Source organism: Ciconia boyciana, chromosome 16 (assembly GCF_034638445.1).
Source record: "Ciconia boyciana chromosome 16, ASM3463844v1, whole genome shotgun sequence".
NCBI lineage: Eukaryota > Metazoa > Chordata > Aves > Ciconiiformes > Ciconiidae > Ciconia > Ciconia boyciana.
The window spans coordinates 8516143-8528942 of record NC_132949.1 but is presented as its reverse complement, the minus strand read 5'-3'; the positions used below and the strand labels follow the sequence as shown (position 1 = coordinate 8528942).

The following is a 12800-nucleotide window of genomic DNA, read 5'->3' as shown; positions in this document are numbered from 1 at the left end:
TTTTCTGAAGAAACCTGGCTATGGTACTGGGCTTCACCTCCCCTCCCTGCTGCCCCGGGGTGACAGCAGGGCCACTCTGCTCTCTTCAGCGGGATCTGCCCTGGGGACAGAGGAGCGAGGGCGGAGATGGGGAGGGGTAGCGCGGGGCGAGGGAAGAGCCCGTCCCGCCGGGATGTGGGCACGTTTCTAGGCAGGCCCTGCGCGAGACAGCCCCGTTGCTATGGCAGCGGGGGCCTTCCAAGCCGGGCTCTGCGCGGCGCAGCCCCTGTCGCTGTGGTAACGGGGGCCTTCCACGGGGGGCGGCGCGCGCCATGGCGGCGCCCTTGCTGAGCGCGGCGCTGTGCGGCGTCCGGGGCGGGCGGGCCTTCGGCACGGCCGGTGAGACACGGGCCGGGGAGCCCCGCTTCCCCCACGGGTGGGCAGCGGGAGCCGTTTGGGGGGTGGGGCTCTCGGACGCCTGGGTTCCCCAAGCGTCCCTGGAGGGGCCGGCTCGGGGTGGCGGGAGTGGCTCCGGCCCGGGAGCGCGCTCCCGCTTTTCCCGGGCTCTCTCGGCCTCGTCTCTTGCTCTCTGTATAAAACGGGAACTCTCACTTCCAGCTGCGCTCTGCAAGCGGGCAGCCCCGCTGGGCCCGATGCCCAACGAGGATATTGACGTCAGCAACTTGGAAGCGCTGGAAAAATACCGCAGCTTCACTCGCTACTTCAAGCTGGCAGAAAAGGAGAGCAGGAAGCCCCACTGGTGGAAGACGTACCGGCAGCACACCAGCCCCCAGCCAGGTACTCGCGGAAGGAGCTGTGCTGCACGGGGTTTTGCTGCTGAAGGTCAAGGAAGCTGCTGTTGTGGCTATGGATTTGCCCCAAAACCTGCCCTGTAAAGAGGTGCTGAGGTGCTGTGGCATGAGGTTGGCCCTTCTCCGATGTAGAAGTTTGCAGAGCGCAAGTGTCTTCAGGGGCAATGGATGGCAGTTTTCCAGAAGGAAGTAGGCTGGCCAGGGCCTGCCAAAAGACGTGGAGCAGCACAAAGAAGTGATTCCTTGGAACCCCAATAATATCAGAGAAAGCAAACCAGGAACCAGAGCTTTAGGCCTGCAGCAAATAATGCCGTTTGGCTGCTCCGCTGAACAGCTGCAGAGACCAAACCTGCTCACCAGCTGGCAAACCTCTGGGTCTGGGGGTGCGATGAGTTGGGGGAGGAGGAGGGAGCAGAAGCGTGCAAGTGCAGAGGGAAGGCAGAGGTGGCAGAATTGAGTCTCTGATGTCTTGAGGTTGCATCTCTTTCACACACTCTATCACACTTTTGCAGGGGTTTTGTGTTTGGGTATTTTGGGTATTCGCATTTTTCATGTACGTGATTTTTTCACCCTTCTCTGAAGAGCCAAAGACCGACATCAGCCTACCGCGTGATAAGCTGCTGGGGGCAAAGGAAATCAAGGAGAGAAAAAAGATCCTGAGGGAGAACCGCCAGAATGCTGAGATGGAAAGAGCAGCACGGCTCCGGACTGGTCTGTGCCTCGCCCCTTCCTTCCCTGCCCTGGCCGCTCTGGGTCCCCAGCTGCCTGCTGCAGCGTTTCTCTCTCCTTGCAGTGCTGATCCCCCTTGACGAAGTCAGAGCTGAGTGGGAGAAGACCAGCGGCCCATTCCACAAGCAGCGAGTGGCAGAGCACTGTGGGATATTTCGTGACTTGTTCAAGGGGGCCACGTTCACCCCCTGGGTTACCTTGAAGGTGGAGTACAGCCAAGACGATGAGTACCTTGTGCCAGTCTACTATGGGAACATGGTGACTCCATCAGAGGTGTGTGAGGGGAGCTGGGAACAACCTCGATGCCATGGGAAGCCTGTGTGTTTTTGTCAGATGCTTCTAGTGGGCATTGTTCATTCTGGGGGATTTCTTCGACAAGGGTGTTTCCACTGTGATGAAGGAAATGTGATTCTTGGATGTGATAAGGACAGAGCTTTGCAATAGGATTGTTGTCTATCAGCAGGCTGATGTTTATTAATGCTCCGGGGGGCTCTCCAGGTGGAGCTGGATTGCTCGGTGGTGTGGCCGTGCCTGTGACAAGTTCATATTCTTTGCCTTGGAAATCATGACCTGGTCTTAATGGAACCTGTAGTTTGAGTGATTTACATTCTCTGTATGTTGCTCATTTAGGCTTCCAGTCCCCCTGAAGTGTCATATGAGGCAGATAAAGGCTCCCTCTGGACTTTGTTGCTCACAAATCCAGGTGAGTAGCAGGTTCTTTAAAAATAACTTGTTTAAATGAGGTTGTTTCACTCTGCTTTTGGTTAGCTCCTGTTTCTTTTGGCTGCACAGTATCTTCGAAGCAGGGATGTATTACATATGGAGGAAAGACTGTAGCCTTCCCAGATCTCCAGCGGTTGAGAGATGGGACAGTGACGCGACAGGACCTATGTCACAGTGTAGTGGAAGCAATTCCCTGACTCCCATCTTTTGTTTATCCCCAAACTCTTCTCTCCCTCAGCAATCTGCCTGGGAGGTAGCTTAGCTGATGTTGTTTTCCCTGAGAAACCAAGGCACAGCAAAGTGAAGCAGCTGACCAAGAAGTCCTTTTAGTCTTGGAATTACATCTGTAGAGTTCTTTGCTCCTCATTTTAAGCTCAATCCTATAATGAGCTACTTTTCTGCTAGGAAAGGAGTGCTGGGAGGTCTCGAGCTGCCCCCTCTGTTCAAAGGGGGTCTGGGCATTCTCACTCTGGGGTTGATGCAAACACCAGGTTGTCACTAAGTCGCCTTTCTCTGGTGTGTGTGTTTGCAGATGGACATTTAAGAGACACGGAGTCGGAGTACCTCCACTGGCTGGTGTGAGTACCGCACATCAGAGCCACGTGCTGCTTAACTCGGGAAAAGCTCAGGTGGGAGAGGGCAGAAACTCCTCCAGCAGAGCTCGGGAATAAGCATTCGCTAAGACAGTTCCGTGGCTTTCTCTGGTGCTCCTGCCATTAGCTTCTTTACCCCTGTGTTCTGGGTCCTGCTAAAGGTGCGGTAGTTCCAGGTGTTGCTGCTTTTTGGCATTCACATCACTAGGTGTGATTTTTCTTCTAGTGAATACGGCCCCTACTTGTCAAACAGGGTATAAGTCACATCAAAATGTAGCACAGGGTGACTTGCAATTCTGGGTGAATCTGCTGGTCCCAGTGGAGGGAAGTGAATGGATATATAATGAAGTCAACTTCTTTGTATCCAGGACAAACATCCCAGGCAATGACATCAAGTCCGGTAAGGAGATCTGCCATTACTTGCCCCCCTTCCCTGCCATGGGAACTGGCTACCATCGCTTCATCTTCCTCCTCTTCAAGCAAGACTGCCCCATAGATTTCAGTGAGGATGTTCGGCCAATGCCATGGTAATTCAGGTTTTCACTGGGCAGTTTCACACTCGCTTGGCTATGCTGTTATTGCTTTTTACGATGACATCTTTGCTACTGCTGTAGGAGAGCAGTTCCTTTTAATCTGCAGGGTTGTTCAAGGCTCCTTTGAGTTTGTGTGTCACCTGAAGCCACAATCCCAGCCCTGCAAGCACTGTGGAGTCCTGTTGCTTTAAACCAGGCTGTTAAGAAAGTGTTTTTTCCTGCTTGGGGCAGAAATGTGCACAGAGCTAGAGAAGCTGGGGGATTTTTTTTTAGTGACTTCCTTTTCCACCTCTGTTTTATAAACTCTGGGATGATGTGGGGAAATAGTTGCGTACCAGAGTGCTGCAGGAAAAGAGGTTCACCTCAGCTCTTGTGCTTGTGTCTTGTTTCCAGCCACAGCCTCAAGATGCGAACCTTTAACACGTTTGACTTCTACAGAAAGCACGAGGATGCAATGACCCCGGCAGGGCTGGCGTTTTTCCAGTGTCAGTGGGACAGCTCCGTTACTTGGGTCTTTCATCAGCTTCTCAGTAAGAAATGCAGCGTGCAGGGATGCTGGAGGGGGCCTCTTTGTGGGCTGGGACATGGCCCTGCGGGTAACACACAGGGTCAGTGAAGCGAGCTGTGGCTGCAGGCTCTTGCTTGGTCCTGGCACTTGTCTAGGATCTGTTACAGCACAGACTGGGTACTTACCAAGCCATCCTCCACCAAACTAACAGCAGTCTGAGGAAACAACCTCTAAAAGGCTATTTTGAATGAACATTTTAAAATATCACCAAGAGAGCCTTCACCAGGGCATGCTTGACCACATGTGCACGTGGGGGCCCTTGCTGGCGAAGGAGAAGGCCTGGGGTTTGGATCTGAGCCGTCTTGCTAACATTCTGTATCGCCCCTTTACAGATATGAGAGAGCCTGTGTTTGAATTTGTGCGGCCGCCCGTTTACCATCCTCCACAGTTAAAGTTCCCGCGCCACCAGCCTCTGAGGTACCTGGACAGATACCGAGACACCGAGGAGCCCACCTACGGCATTTACTAGGGGCCCGGCCTCCTCTCGAGGTGCTCTGGTCTATGCTGGGGTGCTGGCCGGGCAGATGGGGCTGCTGGCTTCCCTGCATTCACGCAGCTGTGCAGCTGGGAGCCGCCTGCGCCTCTGGAGGGAAATGACAGTCTCAGCCCCTTGGCTCCCAGTTCCCCTGTGCTGGCAGCGCTGGGAAGTGTGCAGCTGGGGGCAACAGGCGTTCGCAGTGCTGGCAGCTGTGTGATCAAAAGGCTACTTAAAGAGGACATTCATAGATGAAAGCAAATCTATGGCCAGGCTGAAATCTTGCTACTGATTCTGTAGCAGAGCTGATCAGTAAGGATGGCAGGGCAGAGTCCCCCAGAGATGCCCTGCCTTGCTTCTCTGCAGGGATCACAGTTCTCCTTTTGCCTGTTTATGGAACAAACAGCCTAGATTTCCTCCCCTTACGGTGCTGTGATTCAGGACTGTGTCAGCTTTCATTTGTGCAGTCCTCTTAAAGAGATGGGTCTGATTAAACACACTGAGTGATGCTGGTGGTGCTGCCTTGTCTTTATTGGGAAGAGCTTGGTATCCCAGCCAGCTGGCGCAGTGCTGAGGAGCTCAGCAGGGTGCAGGGAAGAAGGGCAGCCCTTCCCTGGGCTGAGGTCTCTTTCCCTCTTAGATGTTGTAGGACGGGAAGAGTGCAGCTGCACAGGTGGTAAACCTGCATGAGGTCAACATTTGTGGAGCAGCTGGCTTCTCCCAACAGCTACCCAAGCACAGGGACCTCAGTCTCCTTCCCCTCGCTCCCCGGGCAGCATGTACCCGGTGTGGACAGGTGGAGCAAAAGCAGATCTGCAGAGTTGCCAGGGTTGGGGCAGACGGGTGGTGGTGGCCTGGCACTCTGCTGCTGCCGCTCCTGTACCCAAGCTGGGGAGAGACTCTGCTTTCTGCTCTGCTCTGCAAGGCTCTTCCTGCCACCCCCCATGCACGTGTTTAAACCCCCAAATACCAACATGTTCCTGCCATTGCAGCTGCCTGTTGCTAGCTCTGGTTCCCAGTAACTTTATCGGAGGATCCCCCCTTCCTCAGGAAATAAGAGCCCCCAGCAAACAAATGAGATTGTGCTGAAATGCCCCCCCTGCTGTTGCTCAGGGCCGTTACCAGCTATGCCTGAGCTCCCTGAACTCTCCTCCCGAAGGGTTCTGGGAACTGGTTTAAGTCAGGGTGAATTAGCTTGTGAGGTGACCACAGTGGGAGTGCAGGTGTCCTGCGGTTCCAGGCAGACACGCAGGTCATGTTACACCCCTCTCTGAGCTTCGAATATTTGGTCAGAATTTGCAGATTTATCCCAAAGAAATGTTTTGGGTGCTGAAGCCATGCTGGGACATGCAGGGAGTTGTGACAGATCCCGTCGCCTCCTGAGCCCAGGGGCAGTCTGGGGGGTGGCTCCGAGCCTGCCTGTGATACAGAAACTGTTCTGACTCCCCAGCAGCCTGCTGGTGAGCACCCCAACTGCAGCGCAGACCTCCTCCCTGCTCACCCTCACCTGCGTGGGTGAAAGCAAAGCCGTGCGTGTGGGGAGGCTGCAGAACCGTTGCAAAACGAGGCCATCCTGACAGCGTTCAGCTGCCTGGGAGTGTGTGCACGAGTGATAGCATGTCTGCAAGGGTAGGGAGATAAGGTTTGGACTGGAAGGTTGGGAGCTTCTCCTGAAACTGAACTGTATGAAGATAAGGTGAAGGTACGCAGTGCACGGGCACTGCAATCGCCTCTGGGCAGAAGACTCCACCTGCCACCTGAGCAGGGACTGATTGCCCAGATGATGTCTTTCTTGCGTTTTGGAGTACTGATGTGCACGGGTGTTGCAAGGAACTTAGTAGGAAAAGGAGTGGAGGGTGTGCACAGGGACATGTGCAAACAGCAGGAGCTGTAGTTTAAAATGGAAAGATGCAAGGGTGGAATGTGGCCCTGGCCGGCTGCTGGCATGTGTCACGGCCCTTGTCACTGCAGAAGGAGGTGACATGTCGCTGCAGCAGCGGTGGGTGCCCCTCTCTGCTGGTTCCCAGGCTGGCAGATGCTGGGAGCACTGTACTGAGGTCTCTCTGCCAGGGAGGACTGCCATGCTCTGCTCGGGGACCCAGCCCTGGCAGAGGTGAGGATGCCAGGAACTTCCCTCAAAGGGCAAAAAAGGAGTGAAATCAAATTATACATCGTATGTGTGCCTGTGCAAACACATTCACGGAAATACACATTGCTCTGAACCTTGTCAGCCTCTTGCATTTGTCTCCCTGTGCTGTCACTGCAGCGTTTCATCCTCTCCAGGGCCTCCTGCTGTGCTTCACAGCTCTCCCTGTCCCTGGGGGGAGCAGCTCCGACCCTCCCCATCATCTCCCCCGTGCATGGCAGAGCTGGCGGAGCCGAGGGGGCACCCACTGGGTGTCTCTTTAAGAGCATGGCTGGCTCGGAGCCCTGACCCACCTGTGGGCACAGTGTCACCATCTCTTCCTTCTCTGCACAGCTGAGTTTATATTTCCCAGGCTTCTTTCGCCCATCACCCTGATCCCCAGTGCAGGCAGGATGGCATCACCCATCTCGCAGAAGCTGGAGGAGAAGCTGGTGTGCTCCATCTGCCTGGAGCTGTTCAGGGTGCCTGTGACCTTGCCCTGCAGGCACAACTTCTGCAAGCACTGCATCAGTGACCACCCGCACAAGCAAGAGCAGGCACCCGCCGGGGCCGAGAAGGGCTACACGTGCCCTGAGTGCTGCAGGGGCTTCGAGCGGCACCGGAGCTGGAGAAGAATGTCACCCTGTGCAGCGTGGTGGAGCTCGTGCAGGATGGCAAGGCACGAGTCTCGGGCACAGAGAGATGGGAGGTGGCCCATGGCGAGCTGTGCCTGCAGCACAGGCACCCGCTGGAGCTGTACTGCGAGGATGAGCAGTGATGCATCTGCTGCGTCTGCACCGTCCAGCAGTGCTGGCAGCACTGGCGGGTGCTCTTTGAGGAAGAGCACTCTAAAAAGCAGGTGGGGACAATGGGTGGCAGGACCGGGGTGGCGGGGTGGGGCGCAGGGGGAGCCACAGCAGCTCAGGCACGGCATGACATCCACCTCTGCTGTCCCGTGCCCTGCTGCGGGGATGTGATGTGTGTCTGTGTGCTGAGCTGTGCCCAGCCTCAGCTGAACAGGGGGCTGGCATGGGCTCTGGCCAGGGAGATGCCACCAGCGCCTGTCTGCTCCCCAAGAAACAGGGGGCTGTCAGGAGCAGCAGAGAGCTGGGTAAATCCAGCAGCACCAGATGAACGGTGCCACATGTGTTTGTGACCCCCTGATCTAGAGGAAACAGCTAAAAATGGGTGAAAGAACAGCACAAGGTTTCACTTCTCAGTGACCCCGGTCACAGCCTCTCCCCTTCCCAAGCCTTCTCCTTCCCTGCGAGCCTTGTCCTGCAGCCCTGAGAGGGCTCCTGGGGGCCAGCTGGGCAGCAGCATGCTGTATCGCAGAGTGCTGGTGCCTCCTTTCACAGGCCCTTTTGAAAAAGTCCCTGGAAAAAGCCCAAGAGGAATCAGAGAGGATCGAGCGAGCAATGCAGGAGCTGGAGCAGCAAATGCACAGCATCAAGGCAGCACCACGGCTGCCTCCATGCCGGGCGTGCTGGTGGGAGCGTGCTGGCTCTCGTGGCTCTTCCCCACCCAGGACTCCTTCGAGGGGCTCAAATTGGTGATTTTGAGCAAATTCACCCTCCTGAGAAAAGCCCTAGAGGATTGCCAGTGGCGGACGGTGGCCAGGATCGAGCAAGACCAGGCGGCAGTGCTGGGGTGCATGGGGGAGGACTGGAGCCTCCTCAAGGACCACCTGGATGTCCTTGGCCAGCACAGGGAGAGGGCTCAGTGCCTGCTGGCCTGCCCCGACCACAGGACCTTCCTCCAGGTACCGTCCCGGTGCTGTGTCTCTCCCTGCACCTGGGTGCTGCTGGCCCTGAGGGCAGAGACGTGGTTGACCTCTTCCCTGGGGGGGACGCATCCTCAGCCCATCTCAGCAATGTGATGGAGCTGGGAGGAAGAGCTGCTTTCAGGGGGGTCCCTGAAAAGTTAGGGGGGTGATGCTGGATCAGAGAGGATCGTTCTGCCTGCAGGGCCATGCACAGCATCTCCCACCCTCAAACCACTCAGCAAGGCTCTTCCCCTGCCAGCAAAACAGAAAGCCCTGTGCCGCAGCCCTCTGCTCCCCACAGCCTTGTGCTCCCCCTGTGACTGTCCCCTGATGCCGCGTGCCAGCCACAGCTAATGGCAGACATTTTGGGGATGCCCCCGTCACTCACTGGGGAGACACGGCATGTGCAGACGGGATTCGGAGCTGCCCATCCTCCCCAGGCCGGTGCACAGGTGTCTGTGTGTCTGTCTGCAGGAGTTCCCCCTGCTCCCATTTCCAGAGAGCCTGGAGGGGCTGCTCCCCATGGAGTTTGATGTGGCCGGCATGGTCAAGCCCATCACTGAGATCCTCATCAACATCTCCAGGCTCCTGCTGGAGGACCTGCCCGGCTCTGTGACCCCCAAAGCCCCTCAACCCGTTGGCCAAGGTAACCCTTCTGCTCACAGGGCCACCCCAAAGGGCTCCAAGTCATCCTGAACCACAGCCTGGTCTGTGTCACCGTGCTGGGGACATGGCTGCTGGGCACAGGGGGTTAGGATGGGGATACGCATCTACTGTTCAGCAGGTGGGTAGCAATGGAGTGGGATGAGCTGGGTGGCTTCCCTGCGGCCCCTCCTCGCTGGCAATGCCGAGTTGCAGTGGCACGTGCCCGCTTCCAGGCTTGGATATGATGGACTTCCTCCTCCTCCCATCAAAGCCAGGAAGGAACAAGTTTTTGGGTGGCATCACTCAAAATGCCTGTCCCCATCCTCCACAGGCCTGGAGCGTCCCCAGGGGCTGGCGGTGAAAGTGGTGGCCCCGCTCCCCGAGTGCCAGCTCCAAGCTGAGCTTCTGAAGGGTGAGGAGCACATGGGGGTCTGGAGGGACAGCACCCTGCTGGGGTCCCCAGCAGGCAGAGGTTTCACCAAGCCAAGCCCTTCCCTGGAAGGAAGGTGACGTGGCTGCAGTGACAGGGGTTCTTTCCCTGGCTCTCCCAAGCCCTCTCCTTAAATGCAGAGAAGGGTGTTGCAAGGCTGGGGTGGATGGGCTGGGGAACACTGTGCAGATGGGAAAGGGCTCGTTAGGGGGATTAGCGCCACCAGGGAATTCTTTCCCGTGGAAACTGGGGCTGCCAGTGCCCCGCACGGAGTTGGTTGCTGCCCCGGATCTTGCCCCGTCTTCATCCTCTCCTTTTCATCTGCCTCGGGCGTCTCGCCCAGGCAGGAGCGATGTGCCTGTTCCCAACGACCCATATTTAGACGCAGTGCTTTCCCGCAGGCAGGCAGGCAGGCAACGTCAGCGGCTGGCAAGCGAGCACCCACAGGGACGTGTCATGGGCTGCCCCAGCTGCCCCGCACAGCACAGCACCAGTCCAGACCCCTGCCTGCAGTCATTGCTCTCTATCTAGAGATATGGCCCCAGTGCTCCCAGCTGCAGTCCTTCACGTCCCTTTCCCTCCCTGGGCCCATCCCACTCCAGCTCCTTAGGGATTTCCTCAACGCTCCTTTTCCCATCTCCTCCCTGTTGGGAAGAGGGTTGGATAATGTTTAGGGCATGTTGGTCACATTACTCTTGCCAGGGAGGCAATCGATGCCTATGGGACCTGTAAGGATTCCTTCCATCAGGCCCCACAAAATGTTCTCAGGGTTATTAATATGAAAAAAAATGTTATTTATGGGCAGCAGGCATGAGCCCAGCATAGCTGGCCAGGCTGGGTTGTTGCAGGAGGAAGGTGAGGTGCTGGTGGCCAGCGAGTGCCTGCAGCAGGAGGAGTTGTCGCAGCCCGTGCAGAGGAGAGTAACTCCCCGCAATACCATATTTGCTCACTTAACACCTGGTTTTCTCCCCTTCTCCCCACCCATGCTCATATTTTTTGCTGTTAAAACCAAGCACATCTCTTCCAAAATTACCACGGAGCCATTGCTGCTTGCTGGCTGTGAGCTGGGCTGTGCAAGGACTGCACAAAGCATCGCATCTCAGAGCCTCGCCAGCTATTTCTGGGCTGTTTCCGCTCCTTCTAGCAGGCGGGCGGGCAGGTATCACATCTCACCCCACTCCCCTTCCCCTCCAAATATGCTACAACTTGTTCCCTTCTATTTTGGGAGCCAGCCCTATGCAGTTTAAACCGCATCACCGTTGGGAGGGCTCACGCCAAGGGTGTAAAGGTCTGATGATCCATCCATGCCATTGCTCCTCCCAGACCACTGCAACATGACCTTCGATCCTGAGACGGTCAACAAGTACCTGGAGCTGTCAAAAGGTAACTGGAAAGCCAAGCACGGCCCCGGTATTGTCTGCGGGTGGCAGGAGCAGGACCCCACTTTGAGCCCTGGCAGGTGCTGTGCACGCAGGCCTACGGCCGTGGCCACCACTACTGGGAGATCTCCAGCCACTCTGTCACCCTGGGGGTGACCTACCGCAGCCTCCCCTGGAAGCGGCAGCATGGCCACAAGTTCAACATTGGGCTGGATGGGGGCTCATGGGGGCTGCAGGTGCGGGAGGATTGCTACCTGGCCTGGCACAAGGGCCAGGCGGAAAAAATCCAGGAGCGGCTCTATAAGAACCTGGGGGTCAGCCTGGATTACGGCAAGGGGCTCTGTTGGGGCTTTGAATATGTGGAACGTATATGAGAGGATTTAGGTAAGGAAAAGGGAAAAGAAGAAGAACAAAGAACAAAGACGCCTTGAAGAAGAACAAAGACACCTTAGTTTAAGGAAGTCTGCGGCTGTAAGCAAAATGTTGCAGTTTGCTTGTTGCAGTTTGTTTTATCGGCCTATGAAAGCTACTTTTAACCAATCACAATGTGCATGGCATTCGCGTGCTAGGAGCGTGAAAGTTGCTTTTAACCAATCGCAATATGCATGGCACCTGCATGCTAGAAGCTTATAACCAATCACAATGTGCACGTACTCAATGTGTCGCGTGGACAGTTTAGAAAACAGATATAAGCAAAGGAAAGGTTGATAATAAAGGAGCTTGATTCCACATCATATTGGTGTGCTGTTCTTCTCCGTTCACCCCCTGGGCCGCAACAGGGCTCCTCTCCTTCTACGGCCTCGGGGAGAGGACATGGCTCATCCATTCCTTCCACGTCTCCACCAAGCCCTTCTATCCCGTCTGTTGGCTGTGCGAGAGGCAGGCGGTGACGCTGTGCCAGAGGGACTGAGCTGGAGCTGCCGTGCAGCTCCGTTAGCTGGGCCGGCAAGCCCCAGGCTGATGCCATAGCCCAGCTGCAGCCGGGGGCTGTTGCAGTGCGGGTGGGACCCTGATGCCGAGGCAGGAGTGGGGTGCAGTGTTTTAACAAGAGCTGATGAGGACAGACATGCAAATTAACATGTCTGATTTGCATATGTAAATATCATGCTGGTGACACAAGTTAGGGCAGGGGAAGGGATGCAGGGCTAAGGGCTGTGCCCTCACGGTGGGGATGAAGCCCCCAGTCGCTGTGTGTGGGGGCACGTGGGGGTGCCCGTCCCTGCAGAGGGGGTGAGGGAGGGTGAAGGAATTAGGTTTTTCCTCTTTCTCCTATCCCTACCAAACCTCCCAAGCCTGGAGAAGATTTTGGGTGAGGGGTACCCCGGAGGGGGATGCTGCAGCCACAGGGTGCTGTGGAGCAATGCAGAGGGAGCCCTGTGCTCCTCCAGCCCCACATGCAGGCAGGTCCTGCTCCCCCAGCCCCTCCCGGTCCCCTCTTGCCACTCTCAGACATGGCAGAGCAACTTTTTAGGGTGCCACACTGCAGCTGCTCTTTGTACGAAGCTACTTTCCCCAGTAAAGCTCTATTTTCCTACTGGTTTGACGCCGGTGCTGATGGGAGCTGTGGGACCAAAGCGATGCTGGGAGAGGTGAGCTGGGTGCCCCTGCTCCTGCACCCATCCCTGCAGGGCCCCATCCTGTCCCTCCGCATCCTCGCAGGGCCAGCAGTGGGGACCAGACCCTCATAGTGGGGCTGGCAGCAGAAACTGAAGGTGTTCTTTTTACAGTAGTGCTGCAATAAGGAAACTTGGTTTCCTACAGCTCTGCCCCAAGGTTGATCTGGTGCAGAAGAAAATCTGAAGCTTTGATTGAAGCCTTTCCAAGGCCGAGACTGCAGGCCAGGCATCTCCCGCTGCCCCTGTGGGGATGCTGGTGAGGACTAATGGGGTGAAACTGGGCACCAGGTTCAAAGGTGCTAGGGATGTGCAGGCAAATGCACGGGGAAAGAATCACATCAGCTTGTTTCCTTTGGGGAAAAAAGCCTTAAAAGGATCAATCCCCTTCTTCAAGGACAGATGTGCTTTGTCTTGCCGTGCTTCCTCCT

At 56.4% G+C, this 12800-nt stretch overlaps 2 protein-coding genes across 3 annotated transcripts; both read left to right on the top strand.

Moving 5' to 3' along the window:
• The first annotated feature begins 234 nt into the window (after nt 1-234).
• MRPL38 (mitochondrial ribosomal protein L38) lies at nt 235-4920 on the top strand. 2 transcript variants are annotated; one of them, XM_072880864.1, is made up of 9 exons: nt 235-378; nt 598-777; nt 1374-1502; nt 1585-1793; nt 2151-2223; nt 2776-2821; nt 3205-3363; nt 3763-3899; nt 4270-4920. In XM_072880864.1, exons 1-9 carry the CDS (start codon nt 312-314, stop codon nt 4404-4406), a joined length of 1137 nt encoding a protein of 378 aa, XP_072736965.1. In that variant the 5' UTR covers nt 235-311; the 3' UTR covers nt 4407-4920. The 2 variants fall into 2 exon arrangements, with proteins under 2 accessions (XP_072736965.1, XP_072736966.1); XM_072880865.1 differs by lacking the exon at nt 235-378 and adding an exon at nt 398-415.
• A 2030-nt stretch (nt 4921-6950) lies between these two features.
• On the top strand, nt 6951-11666 carry TRIM65 (tripartite motif containing 65). The gene is given in 9 exon segments (XM_072880809.1): nt 6951-7155; nt 7158-7396; nt 7896-7991; nt 8066-8299; nt 8777-8948; nt 9279-9359; nt 10701-10808; nt 10811-11086; nt 11536-11666. Coding segments are annotated over 9 exon segments (1542 nt in total).
• The last annotated feature ends 1134 nt before the right edge of the window (nt 11667-12800 follow it).

What these genes read in the sequence shown, in the direction of transcription:
- MRPL38 (XM_072880864.1), top strand. Translation starts at nt 312, where the DNA reads ATGGCGGCGCCCTTGCTGAGCGCGGCGCTGTGCGGCGTCCGGGGCGGG. An exon ending in GCACACCAGCCCCCAGCCAG is followed by an intron (nt 778 to 1,373) that starts GTACTCGCGGAA and finishes CCTTCTCTGAAG; the next exon opens with AGCCAAAGACCGACATCAGC. An exon ending in ACATGGTGACTCCATCAGAG is followed by an intron (nt 1,794 to 2,150) that starts GTGTGTGAGGGG and finishes TTGCTCATTTAG; the next exon opens with GCTTCCAGTCCCCCTGAAGT.